Source organism: Schistocerca piceifrons, chromosome 7 (genome assembly GCF_021461385.2).
Source record: "Schistocerca piceifrons isolate TAMUIC-IGC-003096 chromosome 7, iqSchPice1.1, whole genome shotgun sequence".
Taxonomy (NCBI): domain Eukaryota; kingdom Metazoa; phylum Arthropoda; class Insecta; order Orthoptera; family Acrididae; genus Schistocerca; species Schistocerca piceifrons.
In genome coordinates, this window is record NC_060144.1 from 536,295,365 (window position 1) to 536,316,409 (window position 21,045).

Below are 21,045 nucleotides of genomic sequence, written 5' to 3' on the forward strand. Positions count from 1 at the left end.
TCTCAAATATATACTAAATAAATTTTAACCATAATAGGATTAACACATGGATATACTAAATGTATTTAATACTGTAGGAGCGATGTTTGTAGGGAATGTTGGTCATCAGTCTACTTGATTCAACAGTAGGAATAGCGACTAAATGATCAGAGGGGACACCTGACTTGCATAAAGGTGAAATTGTGTCTTTCCTTCAAGAAACGTTATCAGTGTGACCTGTGAATGTTTGCCTGTGAATGTACAGGAGTACTAACTTGGTTCAAATGGCTCTGAGCACTATGGGACTTAACAGCTGAGGTCATCAGTCCCCTAGAACTTAGAACTACTTAAACCTAATTAACCTAAGGACATCACACACATCTATGCCCGAAGCAGGATTCGAACCTGCGACCGTAGCGGTCACGCGGTTCCGGACTGAAGCGCCTAGAACCGCTCGGCCACCGCGGCCGGCGAGTAATAACTCCAACGTGCAGCCATCGATTGGCGATTCGTCCTCGGATACTCCCTAATTTTTGGGACGGCTCCAGTCCCTCTGGTAATGCTTTGTGTCAGCGGAAAAAATCAAGCTGTACCTTGATTCGGATTCCATATTAAACTGCAATTCTCCCTGTAGCAACAAACGCAGTGAGTAGACGCGGTTTTCCATTGTTACCCCGTCAACTGGTGCAAAAAGGCAAGTACGCTATTCACTTTCAGAAACTTTCTACTAATTTCTTAATCTGCCGTACTGTCTGCGAAATGTTTTTTGTTCAGCAACCAAACAGAAAGAGTGAATGAGGTCAAACTTTCTACACTTAGGCCGTAAAAATATTGTTATTAAGGGATTGAAATTAGTGCAGTAGTAGGTTTCGGCACACGTTTGCGTTAAACGTAATGGATTTCACGAAGCACAAACAGTTCCGAACAAATGTTGTATTTGGAAAAATTTTCTTCGTTAATGTCCTCACTAGTTCTGTTTCGGTGTAAGTCGCTAGCAGTTGGAAAATTACCGACCGCTACGCTGTTGTTTTCCCAACTGCCTATCTCGACAGAAGACGAGGCACTTCACTACATACAGTAATCGCTACTAACCTGGTGCAGAGAGTATAGTTGTCGTGTTTACCTTAGTTTTGAGAGCTTAGATTCAGAATATTATAAAGTTATGTGGAAGCACGTGCTTTAACTCGGATTGCCGTTAACCACCAGCCTAAAAGCTTAGGTCAGTGTCCAGACACATCACAAAGCTTTAAAATTTTAGTCACACTCGTCTCATAATCAGATAAAATCGAGGGCAGTTCCTCAGCTTCCGCCGTAGTATCACGATACAAAATGCACTCTGGTAAAATATGGCGTGCAGAGATTTGCAAGCCATAAACATCACAAAATTGGGGATTCTCTCGCCGTAGTACAAAGCTATGTGTAAGAGGGCAGTGCCCAATTCTAAGAGCTGTGAGGGTCTCTTCATCCCGCCTGAGCAGCCGGCATATGGCCGAATAGTTGACTTCATCAGCCACAGCTTATTTTCCGTTACCGCCAGCCATTCCTCATCCCGCATCCGCATGACCTTCCTATATAGCACAGAAACGACAGCCTGCAAGGAAATAGGACACTGTGCAACAATGTGTCCTCTGCAGGCCTCCTTGGTAGCGTGATCGGCCTGTTCATTTCTCGTATCCCCACATGTTCTGGTACTCAGCAGGATGACACCTACTTTCCCTGCCGTTGGAGCACATATACTTGGTCATATATCAGCTTGGCCAACTTCTCAAATGGGTGCAGCTTCTGTAACGATTGTAAGACAGTAAGGGGATCGGAACAGATGAGAAACCGTTTGCCCTGAATACGTTGCATCTGCTCCAGAGCCTTTAGGGTCGCGTGGAGCTCCCCTGAGAAAATGGTACACTTGTCAGTAAGACGAATCCTGCTAACATGGTTGGGGAACGCGACAGAGCAGCCAAGACAATTCCTTTGTTTGGAGCCATCAGTGCACAGTACTGTGAAACCGTGATGCACATCTAAAATGTTAAAAAACACAAATTGGAATTTAAAATCTGGCGTATTATCTTTCTTAACATTGCTCAGTCTAGGGATCTTGAGGAGACAAGGGGGTAACCTGCCCCAACTGCAATGAAAAACATTAATACCGGCCACGCCCATCTCTAAAAAACAGCCGGCCTTTGTGGCCGAGCAGTTCTAGGCGCTACAGTCTGGAACCGCGCGACCGCTACGGTCGCAGGTTCGAATCCAGCCTCGGGCATGGATGTATGTGATGTCCTTAGGTTAGTTAGGTTTAAGTAGTTCTACGGGACTGATGACCTCAGAAGTTAAGTCCCATAGTGCTCAGAGCCATTTCAACCATTTTCTAAAAAACAATCACGTGCGCGAATCTCACAGGGCCCTCGTTGCCCGTTGCCACTTACGAAAAAGCATTTCCATTGGAGGCCGGGAAACTGTATGGTATGCTGATGTGTGTGGAGTGGACAGTGTTTTATATTTCTGGCCCGTCTTAAGTATCCATCGCCAGATGTGAAGTGACAGATCTCTATTCTTTGCACATAGGCTTGGTATTGGGATATCTCTGATTGGCCCCAAGGCTCATTAAAAGCTGTTTCTCATGATTAGGATCAATCCCTCTTTCCTCCTAGATAGTGATCAATCATTAACATTTACGTCATAAGAAAAAGGATTATTAATGAAAGTGATGTTAAATGACAATTACATGTTATTCCGTTAGTGTGGAACCGACTTAATATCTCTGAAATAACATTGATACATAATTTGTGTTAAATACTAAACTGTGATAGGAAGTAAATTGAAATTAGTGAACATTTGATACTGAGACTATAGAAGCAGAAGCGATTAAGGTTTCTCTTCTCTAAAATGGCAAAGTAGGTACGAACTTTAACTCAATAGTCGACATTATGTATTGCAAAGACATTAGCATTTCATACTTATTTTGACGACGCGCTGTTAAACAAGGGAACATTGAGTCTCTGTACGAGTAATAAAATTAAATCTAAAAACATAATTAATAACGATGAACTCCGCTTTAACAAACTGTATTGCGTGTCGTTATCGGGCAATAACTGCTCAACCCTGGAGACGTGTGTGGTGAAATTAGAAGTCGGGCATATAAAACAAACTTAAAAATCCATGCAAACTACAGTGGAGTCGGCACAACACGACGTGGGCAGTTATACTACTAACTTTCTAATCACCTAAGATGTCCCAGATACATCGCGTCAAGTATAGTTCATTGATCCACAGGTCAGCCTACGTGACCAACGCGTGCAACTATGGCCATACCTCTTGATCAGAATAAGAGTAAAATTACGTGACTCAGCCGGGTCACCCCTTTTCCACGAGGCTCATAGTTCCACCTCATGCACATCAAAAAGAATACACGCAGACTCCTTGAATGAAAACTTAAAATCACCCTTCTGCGCCCATTCATCCAAACGTCGAACAGTTAGTTGCCACTGATATGTTGTCGCTGAAAGGCTTGAAGAAGAGTAAAACACAGAGAGTCAATCCAAAAAACAAAGGACACTGGACTGGACTTTTTCACCAATGACGTAACGCCATTAATACCTATGGCAAAGACTGCCACACTTAAAACACTATCATGAGGGGCACCACACTCCTTCTCAAACTGATAAGACAGGGCGTGACCGACTCGGTATCGAAAATACTCTGGCGAGAGAAAGGACCGGATAAAATTGGGAAGACATCTACGAAAACCTCATTTGTGAATCTGCTCGAGGATAAGATGCCACCAAGCAGTAATGTAGGCCTTCACGATGTCAAAAATTATACATAGACGGTGACGCCGGTTCAGGTAAGCCTGTTGTATGCCCACCTCCAGGACGGCCAGGTTATCAAAGGTGGAGCCACACTGAAAGTGACTAAGGAGTTGCCTGGATTCTAATTTCCGGGCAAGGCGATGGTGCCAGGTGGCAACCTATATGATCTGTGCACTGTGACTGCAACGTCAAATCAATCGCCACTTTGCATTATTCTGTAATTAATAGGAGCAGTAATGACAAGTAGCAGCATGGATGTGAACAAATTTGCGGTTCATCGCGCTATGTTAACAGAGATTAGTAAGGAATGAGCAATGAGAATGTACTGCATTGTGTTAAGCGCAAATAATTTTTTTGGTTAGAGTTTCATGCGGAATTGTACTCAGGGTGCCGGTGGCGGAAAGCCAGCGGTGCGTCAGCCCAAAGGTCCAATTTTACAATCACCAGCACTTCATGAGGTGGTGGTACCGCCAGGGCAGTCTTCAATGACAGGGTTTTGATGCAACCCGACAGATAGGTAGCATTTCCGGCAGAATTTTTGGAGAGGCACAAACTTTTGAAGTAGGTTTCTGAAGCAGTGATGGAAAACATGTAGAAAATGCGGGAGGCTGTAGGGACCTACGGATCTTTTTGGCCTCACCATAAGTGATACGCTTTATTGTTTTTATTTCCTGTACTTTGTGTTCCTCTAGAAAGATTCTGCAGTCCCTCCTCCAAACAGGGTGGTTTCCAGAGCAGTTGTTACATTTGGCAGGTGACGAGCAACCAACTCCTTCATGAGCGACCTTACCACAGCTGCCACACGTCGCTTCTCCTTTACGCTCTGCCATGATAGATGGCATTTAAAACAGCGCATTGGGTTTGGGACATGCGGTCGTACGTTTAGGTGAAGAAAGCGTGCCTTGACGTGCTCTGGAAGTTTGGGCGTGTTGAAGGTAAGAATAGAAGAGTCGGGTTTCACCAGGCCTCCATCCACCATTTTCATAACGTTCTGAACGTCAATAATTCCCTCCGGAGAGCAGGCGCTCTTCAGTTCTTCGATAGGAATATCAACTAGGTCACTACATCACACAAAATCTTTGGCAAAGTTGAAGGCGCTGTGGGACTCTGCCTCGATGGCATATTCCTCCAGCCACTTAGCGCTCTGTAAGTTAATAGGTTGTTGCGAACTGCATGTTTCAACCAACAGCGGGCTATTTCGCAACCGCTGTACAGATTTTAGAGTCCTGGCAAAACTTTCTAAGCCTTTCTGGGTGTAGAAAGGGAAAACTTTATCTAAATTTCCTTCTATCCTTTTTATTATTAAAAACATATTCTGATTTCCAGCCTGTGTTCTGTTACTCTTTACTGCGTTTGCCTTATTTACTCCCGCATCTGGAGGGCTGGCTACCTGAGCCCTCTTACTAGGTTGGGTGTTAATGCCTTCCAGTGGCCCACCATCTCCGCTGGGAGGAGGAAAAGAAAATTTCGGACGATCTATCCTGGTCCCACGAGCAGCTATGGAGATAATGGCCCACACAGACACAGCCCCGCGTACCTGAGTAAGCCTTGTACAACTGTGGTGCGGCAGGTTCCCCAGAGGTTGTCCGCTAACGACTGACGGCTGTTCCACCTCAACTGCCGTGCATCTCATCGGCGCGCATTGTACCTTATATATATATATATATATATATATATATATATATATATATATATATATATATATATATATATATATATATATATAGAGAGAGAGAGAGAGAGAGAGAGAGAGGTTTATTCCATCCTCGCGATCCGGGCGACAATACAGGGCCTTACGGACAATCAATCTTCCCACGCAATATCAATGAGTGGAGCGGGGTTGGGGGGCTCGGTTAGTGCTATGAAACGTACCCTCCGCCACACCCCATTATGTGGCTTGCGGAATATGACGTAGATGGAGATGTAGGTAACACTAAGTTCCCAAGAAATTGTAACAGGTAGTCCCATACATCGACACTTCGTATTAACTTAGAGATAAGCCTCAATTTTCAGATGTAGAAAACTTTTAAACATTTCATCACTTACCTGAAGTTAAGACTCTCACATGACACAGCACTTGAACTCGTGTACAGAAAGGCTAAATAGAAATTAAAAATACTTGGAGACCAAAAAATTGTATACAGACAGGATACGTTTACTCTCACAGTGTCTGTGACACGGATAATCTGCTCTCCAGAATTCGGCAGAAGAACTGCACTATCAGGTACGACAATTTACCGGAAGGAAACTGCATTGCTACCAGCGGTTAATTCAAAACTCACATGTAACAGGTTGCCAGCTCTGACCTCAGTATCTACAAAGTGAATTAAAAGTCATGCACATGAAAATTAATGTCTCTGTAAATGGGAATTGCGAGTAATTTGTTCAATCAGTCACCACAAGATAGTTACCAACAATAAACGGAGAGAATGTAACGTCTGCAGCATTGAGCAGTTCATTACCTGGTAAGCATCCTGTTTTGTCAAGAGGAACGAGCTCCCATTGCTGAACAGTATTTTCACTGTGATTCGTAAGTATTTGTTGTAGACATATTTCGTGGAAGACAGCTAAATGTTGCAGTCGTGAACAGTTTAACAGAACTGAAATTAATTGATCATTCCTGGGAGTGCTGATCAGTTGTAGACAAGAAAAGAGCCAGAAGACCAGCCATTTTCAGTCAGTTCATTTCTAGCTGAAGTTGATTCTATGTTGCTGGAGATAGGTAACAGAAATCTCTCTTGTTATCGAGGGATTTAGATTTTTTCGTAACGTGAGATGGTTCCTTTTTATGCTCTATTGTCTTGCACACTGAAACGATCTCCATGTGTGTCATATTTTCCTGTCAACAGAAATGGGTATGTGCTTCTCAGACGTGTTGGAGGCCTGTGCAATCTCCAAACGAGTCATATTTCATTGTGTTGACACAAATTCTCGTGTGCTTCCTAATGTGGCTGCACCCTCGACCCAGTAATGCCAATAACATACCAATGTGCGTTTTGCATTACTCCAGAATAAATATTAACGTATTTTGAAAAATTATATAGAAAACATTTTATTTATTTAAAATTTCGTACAAAGATAGATTTGCCATAGAAGAGTGCAGCTTAGCCTGTGAGTTTCCTCAATAATGCAAATAAGCGAGCTGTGTGTGTTTTGTACTGAGATAGTGAAATCTTTACCTATTTTGATAAATAACACAGACAATAAACACTGCTTTAGTTTGGTGAATTCTCTGACTAAGTTCGTGATCAAAGGTAGAACATTATTTTTTTGGATTCTTGTCCGTCGTTGTCTTTGACATAAGCAAACCAAGCAGCCGCCCTATTTATCTAAAAACTTATGAAACTAATGTGTGGCGTTTGGTGCTTTTGGAAGTTGCACTAGCATTATTGTGGTTTAATTGATACACTGTTTTAAATATCTCTCTTAAACACATAATTTTTTAACGATTTGTTGTGCTAAATTGTCGGAAAATATGATGATCGTGGATGAACGTGCTGTACATCTCGGTGCTGTGTGGTAGTGGTGAGTGTTGTATCTTGGGGCATGTATCAGATGTTCGCCCATAGCCAGCCCTGTAACAGGCGTTTAATATATTTTATTGCTCTGGAAAAATGTAATGTTCACAACTGTAAGAAACCGTTCCAAGGTACAAACTGCTTAAATACCCAGGAACAAATGTCCTATTCAAATTTTAAGGTGGTTTCAACGCTGTATTCAATAGTTATGTGTCATTAATCCACGAGTACTACACACCAATAATCAGTAAGTAAAATGAAATTAAGAAGAAATATTTTCGAAAACCAGTTTTAAGTTAAAAACATTTTGATTCAGAAGCTATTTGCGGCCAACAAAAATTTCCATTTTCACCACAGAGAAAATTGTTACACTATTGTAAAAAGAATCAATTAATTTGTAAATACCATGTGCTTCGTTACAGAACACCTTCTTCTGCTTACAGGTGTAGAATGGTGCACGACCGACGAAGTGTGGCTGAATCGTTCACACATTATGATACTAAATTTTAAAATGTACAGTACTGTACTCACCACAGAACTTTGTAACTGAAGAATTAACACCATCCTCCAAGAAATTTTAATTTATTACGCAGAACATAAATATGTAGAAGTCGCAATATTTACAAGCACTGAACAAAATGCCTCTTTAGAGCTATGGCGCTCTCTAGTGGGTATTCTTTCATGAGATTTTAAAATCAGTCACTGGATTGAAACACCGACAGGAAACGCGACGGGTTGCTAGGTACACTATCTTCCAGGCACAAAAATCTCTCCTAGTAGAAAGGAGATACAGTATGAATAATTTTTAACTCCTTCAGACCCTATGGCTACAATTACGTACATTAAATTACGTTAAGTGATGAGGGCGGAGTGAAAAGTGAAAAGCTGGCGTTGCAGTTTGCTTGTGTGTACGTGTTTAGACGTTTACTTGAATTTTGAGAGACTTTCTCCTTCTTAAAAAAATCAGTGCCAAAGGTCACAGATCGTCGCATAAACCATTGTAAGCATCACATATTGCACCGGTGCAGAAGAAATTCTCTTGGTTTAGAAGATCTAGAAAAAAGCTACAGTTAGTGAGTGTATATAAACGGACGATAGTAAACTGTTAGCAAACTTGCAAAACGCAAAAATTAAACCGATTTTTTAAATTTCAAAAAGAAGACTGCTGGAAATCTGACTTCAAGAGAATTTTTATTCCAATGGAAAATTTATACATTTTACGTAAAAATAGAAAAAAAGTGTTTCTCTGATATCAAGATAGCCAGAACGTTAACTCACGGAGAAAATGCTTCTAACAGCTTTTATTAAATTTTTCGACAAGGTTATCCATTTTCTTGAGTGTCAGTACGCGTAACATATAAGAATGTATTATGATTTGTTAAATTAAAATTTAATGTTTTCTTCCAGAGCAGAGAAATATGAAAATACCAAAACAGTGTGAAGACTAATTTCTCTGGTTCTATATATTCTCAGCGCCTGTATTTTGCAACAAGAGTTAAATACAGTGGATAAATTATGAAATCACATTTTTTAACCAGCGGTTACCAAGTAGTGAAACCAACATTTTCTTATCTTAACCTTCGTCGCTTTACTTCCCAGTCATTTACTTTTAACGGTACTTCTACGTTTTCATAAAAGTATATGAAATGATTTCTATAAGCTTCATTTTATGTAGGAACACTCCTAGCCAAGGTAAAAACAATCCAATAATTCCTTTCTAGGAATTACTAGTACATTCATTTTATTAACTACGGCTAACGCAGATTTCACTTGGTTATTTTCAGCTGTATTTTTGTTTCTGCCTAGATATGACAGTTTCAGTTATCGAGTGATTACGGTTGAAGTACTTTTGCTGGATTCATTCATTGTGATCCACTTTATTCATCATTCTAAGACAGCCTGACCAGCAAACTCGTCGTCTGTACCATTGAAACATTTTGTTTGTGTATTTTTTTCAAGTGATGTTTTATTGTACCGTATATTTGGGTGATCTGCTGTCTGAAGCACTGGTTTCCACACTGATCGTCTAGGACGTTTCGCATTTGTCCCTTTGGGCCTCCTTCGACAGCTTAATGGACAATGTTTAAAGGGTTTCTACTTTACCTTATTCAGTGACATTTTGCAAATATCCCACTACCATTTTCTGTTCCCTTTATTGCCTATGGTGTAGAACTATGTCATGATCTTAATTCGTATTGATTCCTAGGTATACCTCCCATTCAAATACTCAGCAGCTAAATCTTTCTCTAACGATTACATAATGTAAATGACATATAGGCCTACTCATGTATACTGGTCTATTCTTGTGTACCTTCTTTTCTTTTAGGTGTACTTCGTGACAAATAGATAAAATGAGTTTGAGAACTCCACCAGTCTCCACTCTTCCTGGTTTCCATATACTGATTGATATTCTCCTTCAATTCCGCTTTTTTCAACTGTCTACCTGCCAGTAGACGTGACTTAAGAATATCAGATGTTCGAAGACAGTATGCAGAAGCAGAGACTGAACGAAATCTTGTGGTGTGTCTGCAGTGGTATGGGAAAGATATGTACGTTGAATACATGGAGTGGGTCACACAATAAAAATGAAATAAGGTAGAGTCAGTTAACTGAATTTGAGGAGATCTGGAGTTCGCCTAAAAGATCGTAGTGACATATGCTGTTGCAGGCGTATTCTGGACGTCGCCATAGTTGACCTTATTTCACATTATATCCCGTTCTCTAACAAAAATGTACCTGTCATCAATCTGTTGCCGTAAGTTTCCTGATATGTGCCGATATTACGAGAAAGTAAACAGAGTTTTGATTATTATCAATATAGTTTTCCAGTTTGTGGGTTGTGACAGTCATTTCGAAACAGCGTATTTCCTATTCCTTGCATAAGCGATTTATTCAGTATTTATTCATTCCTTTTATTTACTGGTGTCAAATAATGAAACTTTCAATATTATTAATAATCTATAAAATAATCTCTGTAACATATGTGTAAAGATTGGGTTTAGCTAGGTCCTGTACGTGTTCAGTTATCACTCAATAGAAGGAAGCTCATTGGAAGGAAACACAGATTAGAAACCTTAGAAACAGCTTACTCAAACTTCAATTTGTCAACAAGTAAAGTATTAGCAGATTGCTTCCTTGAATTTGGATTTTTCCACTTCAGGATGTTCGTCAACGACCTTCCAGATTCGTTGGAGCACCTCAGCGCTGGGTTTCTTGTCAGTTGTGAAGATCTGGGCCATTTCTGCAAAAGAAAAGTTATTTATACGTAATGGGAGCTATCCATCTCACATTTCTATAAAACTAAGTACATGTACTTTGCTTGTATATGTATTACATTCGCAACAAAGTAGTGAATATAAAACAGTTGATCCGAAATGCAGTTTGACATTTTCTGTCAGAGCGTCATCTAAACAGCTAAGAGATCACTAGAGAGTTATTGGAAACTATACAGAACGCCAGAAAACGTTGCTCTACTACAGAATAGTGCAACAACATTGGAACGCTGCTTAGTTGTGAAAATGGTCTAGTCAGACTATTAGCAAACACGTTCTGCAACTTTATACTTAAAAGCTTAATTGTGTGCAAATCGTAAGGCTTCCGAATTACACCTTCACGTGATTAAGTTGGCCAGTGGTTTTTCAATGACCTGGTATTGGAACATATGAGTCCCCAATTTTTCACTTTTACGGAAGGTGCCTGATTTAGTCTCTGCAGATAAGGGAATTGTCAGAATTCCGATATTTCGCGCCAGAAAATCGTCATTTCTAAAATGAACAAATGTTCCATAATGTCAAGTGGGTATTTGGTGCGTAAATTTAGCAGTAATAGTGCCAGTAACTTTCCATCTGAAACTTCATGGCAGATTAAATCTGTGTGCCGAACCGGAACTCGAACTCGGGACCTTTGCCTGCCGCGGCAGGTGCTCTACCAACTGAGCTACCCAAGCACGACTCAGCACCCGTCTTCAGAGCTTTACTTCCGCCAGTACCTCGTCTCCTACCTTCCAAACTTCACAGAAGCTCTCCTGCGAAACTTGAAGAACTTGCACTCCCGGAAGAAAGGATATTGCGGAGACATGGCTCTGTCACAGTTTGAGGGATGTTTGCAGAATGGGATTTTCACTCTGCAGCGGAGTGTGCGTTGATATGAAACTTCCTAGTAGATTAAAACTGCGTGCTGGCCCGAGATCTGAACTCGGAACCTTTGCCTTTCGCGGGCAAGTGCTCTACCAACTAAGCTACCGAAGCACGACTCACGACCCGTCCTTGACAGAAGCTCTCCTGCGAAACTATCTGAACTAGCATTCCTGGATGAAAGGATATTGCGGAGACATGGTTTTGCCACAACCTGGAGGTGCTTCCAGAGTGAAGAAGAGCTTCTGTGAAATTTGGAAGGTAGGAGACGATATACTGATGGAAGTAAAGCTGTGAAGACGGGTCGTGAGTCGGGGGCTAGGGTGGCTCAGTTGGTAGAGCACTTGCTCGCGAAAGGCAAAGGTTCCGAGTTCAGATCTCGGTCTGGCGCACAATCTTAATCCGCCAGGACGTTTCATATCAGCGCACACTCCGCTGCAGAGTAAAATTCTCATTCTGGAGCTTTCCATGTAATTACAAATTTCCCATTTGTGGAATATGATGTTGTGGAATAGTGAAAGGACTGTCCAGGATAGTCTGGTCTGGCGTTCTGTGACGAAATTTCATTATGACAAGTAGTTTCTTTCTGGTGTATCGCCCAACCTCTGCTTTGCCAATTACAACAGACATTGTTGTGTAGTGTTTCTGTCAGAACGTATTTTCTGTAAAATTTTGTTGTTGTTGTTATAATGTTCTGTACGAAGTCCTGGATTTGTACATTGATCATTGGATTTTCTTGCATTGCATTGCTCCTACGAACAGACGAAAATGTTGACACATGTGTGTCTCTTCCATCATGCAGCTTTGTGATGTATGTCTGTATTGGAAACCGTGTGAGGTGTATGGTGTAATAGTTTACAGAGAAGAGGCAAATTTAACAGTAGCAGGAGGTGCATGAGATCCTCTTCTTTACATCCTGACTGAGGTTTCCCCAAATTATTTAGCACAAATGTCAGGAGAGTTCGTTTCCGTGGGACGTCTCTTTTCCTTACTGGTGTTTGCCCATTCTAAGCTGTTGCTTCGTGCCTGGTGAGCGTCGACGATATGTACATCCTTAATTAGCCCTCTTTCCTTTCTTCTAGAGGGGAGAAGGCAAACAGGGCACAGGATACGTCCTGCACTTCAGTGACGGCTCGCCTGGGCCTAAGAGCCTTGTTGGACTTTGGAGAGGGGCCTGAAGCTTGTTGTCGGTCAGCAGGTAACGGGGATATGCTCGAGCTCCATCCAGCTGTCGTAAGTAGTTACTAGCTATTGGAATATGGAGTTTAATTCGCGTAGAGATGCCGCAAGTGACACCTGAGAAATTGCTTTATATTCTCGAATGATTTTAGACGGAATAGTTTTTGAAAATATCTGTGTACATCGTCAAAGAGCGAGGAATATTTCTAGGGAACAATTCAACTTCTATGACTCAATCGCCATACTGACAGATCAAAAGAAAGAACACGCCTGAAGCGGATGTTTTACGTAAGTCCTTAGGACTGTCAGTTTTCACTGATTCTTGGCGGTTCTCGTGTGTAGCTTCTGACGTTAAAGAGTACGTCTACAGTGAGAGATTTCTGATGCAGAGGTGCCAAGGAAGACTTGCTTTGTCGGTCACTCTAGACTTGGTTCCAGACGTCGGTCGGCTCTGAGTTCACGCTAGACCGGTCACAACCAGCGGCTTCCTGCAGTCGCCGACCTCGCTCGCACGCAGCGTGATCGCCGTGCGTGCGCCGACAGACAAAGGCAGCGCCTACCAGGTAATTAGTTGCGCTAACGCACTGTGGGAAAAAACCGTGTGCCATTATTCAGCTCTGCCTCCGCTCCCGCCCACCCCCTACTAATAAATGGACGTAATCCAGAAATGTGACCTGGAGACTACTACAGACAGCCTGACAGTCACTCGAAGGACGACATCCGGAAAGCTTCAAGGTCCCGCTTAGGAAACTTCATCTACTGTCTTTCGTGGCAGAAGCTTAAAACATTTTTCAACTTCACACGTTGTGATCACGCTGATAAGGATGGGGAAATAATACATAGCCCGTAAAGAGTCATACCAGCAGCCATGAGGAGCATGCTTACGCCCGTGAATGAAATGGGAACTAAACTTTATATATGAAACGATGAGAGATACACTCTTCTAAAAGAATTAACATTTATTTGCAATAGATGTAGATAGATATATAGTTATTAACAGAAATTGAATATGTTACGTTGAAATCTTTGTATGTGTAGGAAGATGGCTAATCTTTTGCTCTCTTGCTCTTCTGCATACTTTTTGCGTTTCCCCAGGTCAGTCAACTTCTTCACTAGATTTGATTCCTTCTGAACTCGACCATACATTTTCTAGATACCACTTTTCGCATTAGAAGAAAACGTAGCAACAAAATTACTTAACGAAGTTTTAGTAAAAACGACATTTTATTGTTACGACGTACCCTTTCTCCGTCTTCTTCATCGTTTTGGGCTACTGTGGACCACAGAACTTTTATCTAGTGTTCGATGAAGATTTTCTTCTCTTCTTCTTTCAGTGCTCCACTTTCTGGTTGTAAGTCAGATTTATCTCGTATGTCTACTGCTACAAGTAGTATGCGAAACCATTTCATACATGCTGGCGGCTGATGAATCGTGTATACGGTTAGAGTTAACCCCCTCAGCGTCAGCTAATGCCTGAAGCCATATAAGAAATAACATCGAGAGGATGGTAGTAGTAATCCATTTTATTACGCAAGTGGACGGCCGAAGTCCCTCAATCCTTCTATGAGAAGAACGGACATACGAAAATCACCATTGTAGCTGTCCTTCAAATTAGACGAATTTCGTCGATATAAAGTAATCACAGTATGCCTTTGCAACATTGTACATGTGCACCCGTCATCCTCATACTACGAAGAATCTAAAATTTACACCTCTAAAAACATTACTTTAAGCAATGCGCTTGATGGAAGTTCCATTAATTGAGTTCATTGTTTCTAATTTGTTGTATTTGCTATAAAAATTTACGTCAGGCAGACAATGTAGAGCATTGTGCATTTACAAAACAAGTGGACTGTAAACAGATAAAAATCATTCTCTGTTTGATATTTACACTTGCCCTAAATATAGCGCAAATGGAAAGGCAGAGTTTTGGAGATATCGGAAAGCATATAACATGTAGGCTCACCATTTCCCAAATAGCAGAAGTGATCAATGAAAATATCCTTGTCTCCGTACACCACATTATAGTCCCCAGTAAACTCCTTGTCCCCTGAAATGAAAACGGCGAAAAGCATATATGTACTGTGATCTACTTGAAGTCTAATTGTAACACATAATTAGCAATAGCTCATAGTATTATTTTGCTTTTTATTTAAATTACAATTAATTTTTTGGTCAGTTATATTGATACTGACGTGTAAGATATCTTGGAGAAAGTTACAATTTTCACTGTTGTTCAGGATAATCCGGAAAATAAGTTAGGCATAGATTTGTTCTCTAGACCAAGTAAGTTATCCTTTGCAATGTATTCTGCTTGTGTCATTTCTGTTTCTAATGTCAGTCTTTGTACCGCTGGTGACCCGTTAGTTCCAATGTGGTTGTGAATGAGTAATATTGTAACTTGAGTAATATTGTGGCTTTTAGACTACATGAATATGCGAGGAACTTGTTGGAACATATTATCCTTTACTTCATTATGTGTGATCTAGTATTACGATATCCACGTTTGGCATGTCTGAGACTTTGGAGAAATTATACTTCAGGGAAATGTTCTTGAAATATTTCACGATAGAGCTCCACTGGAGGAATGCAGTAAGAATGACACTGATAGAATGGAAGCACTGAACTACCACTGTCAATATTTAGTAACACCATGTACCGATTTACATTGCAGGGTATTTTTGTAGAACGAAACGTGAAAATTCTGGTGTACTGAAACAGTTTAGACTTTGTAAAATTTCATAAAGTTTGAGGAAGCTTAGTTGCTGGTATTCGAGAAGATGTAGACTATTTGTTTATCGTATCTTCAGTATATGTGTAATAACTGACATTTCCCAGCAAAATAATATATGTTTTGATGTTCTTTACGTGAAACTTAAGCGCAAGAGAAACAAAATTTTACGCGTAATCTTTAATGTAGTATGAATAATATTTTAACACATACTTACATTTACCATCATATACCTTTATCATTCGGTTTCCTTTGAATACTGCACTACCTGACACAGGGAAACTGAAAAAAAAAGGTAAATAAGACATTATTTTTTCTATTTCAATGAAGCAATACGTATTTGAAAAACATTTAAGGTTATGAATGACCATAGTGCTTTGATCTCTACAGCATTGTTCGAAGAGCGAATTTTATCCACAGTGGATGTTGTTGAACTCCGTGACTGTGCCTTTATAGGGTGTAAAAAAACTTCCCGCTACCAGTTGCAATAAAAGACTGGTTCATTTACTCAAAACATCATTGTGCGATCCAAATATACAGACTGAAAATGTTCTTCATTATCGATAAGCGAGTCTGTCACGCGTGAAAGTCTTTGTTGAAGCTGTTCTTAGCCTACTCACATCAAGACTTGCAAAATCTTCACCCTTTGTCATCTTACGTTAAGTTTCCTCACTTGTTTCTGCTGCATTTTACGCTATTTCAAATGCTGGAAGGTTATCATTTGAATCTCAGTTCCTGCTCATTCGTGAGAAAGTTTACTCTTCAGTTATTTTTCGTCCTAACCAGCATGACCACTCCATCTAGCATTTAGTTGTCTACATCTACATCATACTCCGCAAGCCAACAAATTGTGTGTGGCGGAGAATACTTTGCGTACTACCACCTGATCCCTCTTATCCTGACCTAATCGCGAAGAAGAATGATTGCCGCTAAGTGTCTGTATTGGCCCTAATTTCTCGAATTTTCTCTTCGTGGTCATTACACGAGGGGAGAAAGTAATGTATTGTACGATGATTCATTGAAAGTGCTTTCTTCGACATTTCAGTAGTAAAAATTTCGATAAAGAGCAACACCTCGCTTGTATCGAGTGACAGTGGAGTTTGTTAAGCAATTCGGTAACCGTCTCGCACCGACTTAACAAACATGTGACGAAACGCGCCGCACTCCGTTGGATCTTTTGTCAATTGTACCTGGGAAGGATTACATATTGATGAACTGTACTCTAGAATCGCTTAAGCAAGCGCCTTACAAGGTACTTTCTTCGTGGGTGAGTTACATTTTCTTAAGATTCTTTCTATGAATCTGTCTTCCATCTGCTTTTCCTGTTATTTGCTTTATGTGGTCGCTCTGGATAGTTAGACCTAGTTATTGTCTACGAGTTCCTTAATTCCAAGTAGAGGATAATGCGATCATTCATTAACAGTGGTTTTGTTTGCATTGTAAACAGTTTCATAAGCTACGCTGATGAAAAAAGTCGCAATACCAAGAAGGGATTTTGCGACTTAAGCGTAAGATGGTAGACGTGTTTCTATATCTGAAGGATGATGTCTGTTCAAATTTCGCGCCAGTGGTAGAAGACTGGCGGTAGTAGTGCAAATCAGGTTGGCTCTAAATAGACACTGTTACGATTATGTGTGTTAATTAGTTTTGAGATCGGACGTGATGAGTTGATGTTAGTTAAAAGAGCCTTGAAGGCTACAAACCGCAATTTTTTGTGGGACTTAACATCTGAGGTCATTAGTCCCCTAGAACTTAGAACCACTTAAACCTGACTAACCTAAGGACATCACATACACCCATGCCCGAGTCAGGGTTCGAACCTGCGACCGTGGCGGTCGCGTGGTTCCAGACTGAAGCGCCTAGAGCTGCCCGGCCACACCGGCCGGCTGGCAGCAGAACAACTACTGAAATGAAATGTAGGCTGTCAGTAACTATACAATAGTTAGTGGAAAAGATAAATTTGTTAATATAGAATTTAACCCTTAAGAACTCTTTTTAGAAGTATTCATCTGGAGTGTAGTGCCGTATACGCAATTGAAACATCGACGATAAATAGTCCAGATGAAAAGAGAATAGAAGTTTTTCAAATATGCTGCTACAGAAGAATGCTGAAGATCATATGGGTAGATAAGGGGACTGCCGAAGATATTAGGAAAAAAGATGTTGTGGCACAAATTTTTCAACAGTTTGCAGATGCTGTAAAATATATTTAAAGCCATTTAAAATAAATTTACTTGTTTCAATATCGATGTAGTATTCTAGACACAATGATGAAACAAAATCAGGTGGCCCTCTGTGTACTGCCATTTGCCAAGACCCTCTTTTCGATATCTTGAACCATTTACGAAATGATTTCTCGTAGTCTGGATTTTTCATAATTATTTCGGTACTTAAGATTGCTGACGCGCTGCAGTGCTGAAAGTTCTTAAATGAAAAACCTCTTTCGTATTGTGAGAAGAGTCCCACAGTTTACAGAAACGATGAAGTAGCTGCCGCGTTTTGGCCGTGCCTCCTGCGTGGCGTGGTGTCCATTGTGCACTTACTCAGGTTGCCTGCTGAAACTGCCGTTGATGTTGAGCTCGTACGGATTCTCGCCGGGCGTCTGCGTCAGGGCGAAGCATCCGAGCCTCTCGTAGTCTGGCGCCTCATACTGGAACAGCACGTACCAGTTCTTCCTCTCCTGCGGACGAACAGAGCCGTCACAAATAGTTCTATAGTTCTCAGACACACTCTCACATTGCGTGTGGCTAGAGGGCGCTCCTTACATGACCAGATTGCGTAATACATGGAATTTGTTCGCAACTGAGAATATGGACAACCATGAGTTATATAATGGAATGACGGCAGTGAAAATTTGTGTCTGACCGGATTAGAACCCGTGTTGCCCTATTATCGCGAGTGGCCGCCTTATCGTTAGGCTATCCGACCCAAACTTCCATATGTTGCCAGCCACGTGGCTGCAACGTGTATGGATACATCCAGTATATATATTCGCGTGCAGGGGGAGACATTTTAACTGGAAGTCGTCTGACCGGGTCGGAGGAAAAATACGGCATTGCAGTGCTTGTGTTTTCAGAAGTACGGCGCAATGTTCCTTCGGATATGCGTGCATTGCAGTTGCATCGCATCTCTGAACAACACAGGCACCGTAATATCATATGGATTACATGAAGTTCATAACATTATTCGTCCAAGTATAAGGGGCACTCAAATGAATGCAGGACACATGGAATAAAATAAATAAATTCATTATCCATTCAAAAGCAGCCGGTAAACGTTAATACAACTATCCCACTGTGGGACAAGAAGGTCATTGCCTTCATAGAAAAACGTTTGCGGTTGCCCACTGAACCAGTATTGTATCCTGGCGTGCACCTTTTCGTCTGAAGCAAATCAACGGCCACGAATTCTTCATCTGGGCTCCAAATATATGGAAATGGCATGGGGAGAGACCAGGGCTGCATGTGTAAGGACTTCTCAGTGGAACTCCTGCAACGTAGGTGAAACAAAACAGGCAGCTTGCAGCTCCGCTCCTATGTAGAAAACACGGTTTTCAATTTGCTGTCTTCCACATTCATTCGTAAAGGACTTATTAAAAATTTCCACGTCGACTGTTTCTGACATGAATTCAATGTATTATATCATACACGAACACCCAATTTCTAGCTCACAGGCCATTTTCAAGGACACTCGTTCCTCGTGAGGCAGCATCTCGATCATTTTCTTCATGTTGGGTAACACAGATTTACATTTGTTAAAGGACATTTTGATGTTTTCCCTTGTTTCTTGCACAAGATATGAAGGGCTTATTACAATAGTGGTTGTTGTTGTTGTTGTTGTTGTTGTGGTCTTCAGTCCTGAGACTGGTTTCATGTAGCTCTCCATTCTACTCTATCCTGTGCAAGCTTCTTCGTCTCACAGTACATACTGCAGCCTACATGCTTCTGAATCTGCCTAGTGTATACATCTCTTGGTCTCCCTCTACGGTTTTTACCCTCCACGCTGCCCTCCAGTGCAAAATTTGTGACCCCCTGATGCCTCAGAACATGTCCTACCAACCGGTTCCATCTTCTTTTCAAGCTGTGCCACAAACTCCTCTTCCCCCAATTCTATTCAATACCTCCTCATTAGTTATGTGATCTACCCACCTAATCTTCAGCATTCTTCTGTAGCACCACATTTCGAAAGCTTCTATTCTCTTCTTGTCCAAAATATTTATTGTACATGTTTCACTTCCATACATGGCTACACTCCATACAAATGCTTTCAGAAACGAGTTCCTGACAAATCTATACTCGATGTTAACAAACTTCTCTTCTTCAGTAACGCTTTCCTTGCCATTGCCACTCTATATTTTATATCCTCTCTACTTCGCCCATCATCAGTTATTTTGCTCCCCAAATAGCAAAACTCATTTACATTATTCCCGCAGCATCAACCGATTTAATTCGACTACATTCCATTATCCTCGTTTTGCTTTTGTTGATGTTCATCTTATATCCTCCTTTCAAGACTCTATCCATTCCGTTCAACTGCTTTTCCACATCCACTGCTGGCTCTGAGAGAATTACAATGTCATCGGCAGACCTCAAAGTTTTTTTATTTCTTCATGGATTTTAATACCTACTCCGAAATTCTTTTGTTTCCTTTACTGCTTGCTCAATATAGAGATTGAATAACATCTGGGATAGGCTACAACCCTGTCTCGCTCCCTTCCCAACCACTGCTTCCCTTTCATGTCCTTCGACTCTTATAACTGCCATCTGGTTTCTGTAAAATTGTAAATAGCCTTTCGCTCCCTGTATTTTACCCCTGCCACTTTCTCTAAGTCTACAAATGATAGAAGCGTGGGTTTGCCTTTCCTTAATCTAAGATAAGTCATAAGGTCAGTATTGCCTCACGTGTTCCAACATTTCTACGGAATCCAAGCTGATCTTCCCCGAGGTAGCCTTCTACCAGTTTTTCCATTCGTCTGTAAAGAATTCGCGGTAGTATTTTGCAGCTGTGACTTATTAAATTGATAGTTCGGTAATTTTCACATCTGTCAACACCTGCTTTCTTTGGGATTGGAATTATTATACTCTTCTTGAAGTCTGAGGGTACTTCGCCTGTCCCATACATCTTGCTCACCAGATGGTAGAGTTTTGTCAGGACTGTCTCTCCCAAGGCCGTCAGTAGTTCTGTTGTCTAGTCCCGGGGCCTTGTTTCGACTTAGGTCTTTCAGTACTCTGTCAAACTCCTAACGCAGTATCGTATCTCCCATTTCATCTTCATCTACATCCTCTTCCATTTCCATAATAGTGTCCTCAAGTACATCGCCCTTGTGTAGACATTCTATATAGTCATTCCACCTTTCTGCTTTCCCTTCTTTACTTAGAACTGGGTTTCTATCTGAGATCTTGATGTTCATACAAGTGGTTCTCTTTTCTCCAAAGGTCTCTTTAATTTTCCTGTAGGCAGTATCTAACTTACCCCTAGTGAGATAAGCCTCTACATCCTTACATTTGTCCTCTAGCCATGCCTGCTTAGCCGTTTTGCAATTCCTGTCGATCTCATGTTTGAGACGTTTGTATTCCTTTTTGCCTGCTTCATTTACTGCATTTTTATATTTTTTCCTTTCATCAATTACATTCAATATTTCTTCTGTTATCCGAGGATATCTATTAGCCCTCGTCATTTTACCTACTTGATCCTCCGCTGTC

The 21,045-nt window shown here is 41.0% G+C and overlaps 1 protein-coding gene across 1 annotated transcript in view; it reads right to left on the minus strand.

The window, feature by feature from the left end:
- Window positions 1-10,164: 10,164 nt before the first annotated feature.
- Window positions 10,165-21,045, minus strand: part of LOC124805327 — a 49,182-nt gene continuing 38,301 nt past the window's right edge. Inside the window, exons 3-6 of the mRNA XM_047265848.1 lie at window positions 17,887-18,023; window positions 15,561-15,625; window positions 14,579-14,662; window positions 10,165-10,541 (exon numbers count right to left, since the gene is read on the minus strand). Of these exons, the coding sequence (XP_047121804.1) occupies window positions 10,420-10,541; window positions 14,579-14,662; window positions 15,561-15,625; window positions 17,887-18,023 (408 nt within the window). The 3' untranslated portion in view covers window positions 10,165-10,419. The remainder of the gene's footprint in view (window positions 10,542-14,578; window positions 14,663-15,560; window positions 15,626-17,886; window positions 18,024-21,045) is intronic.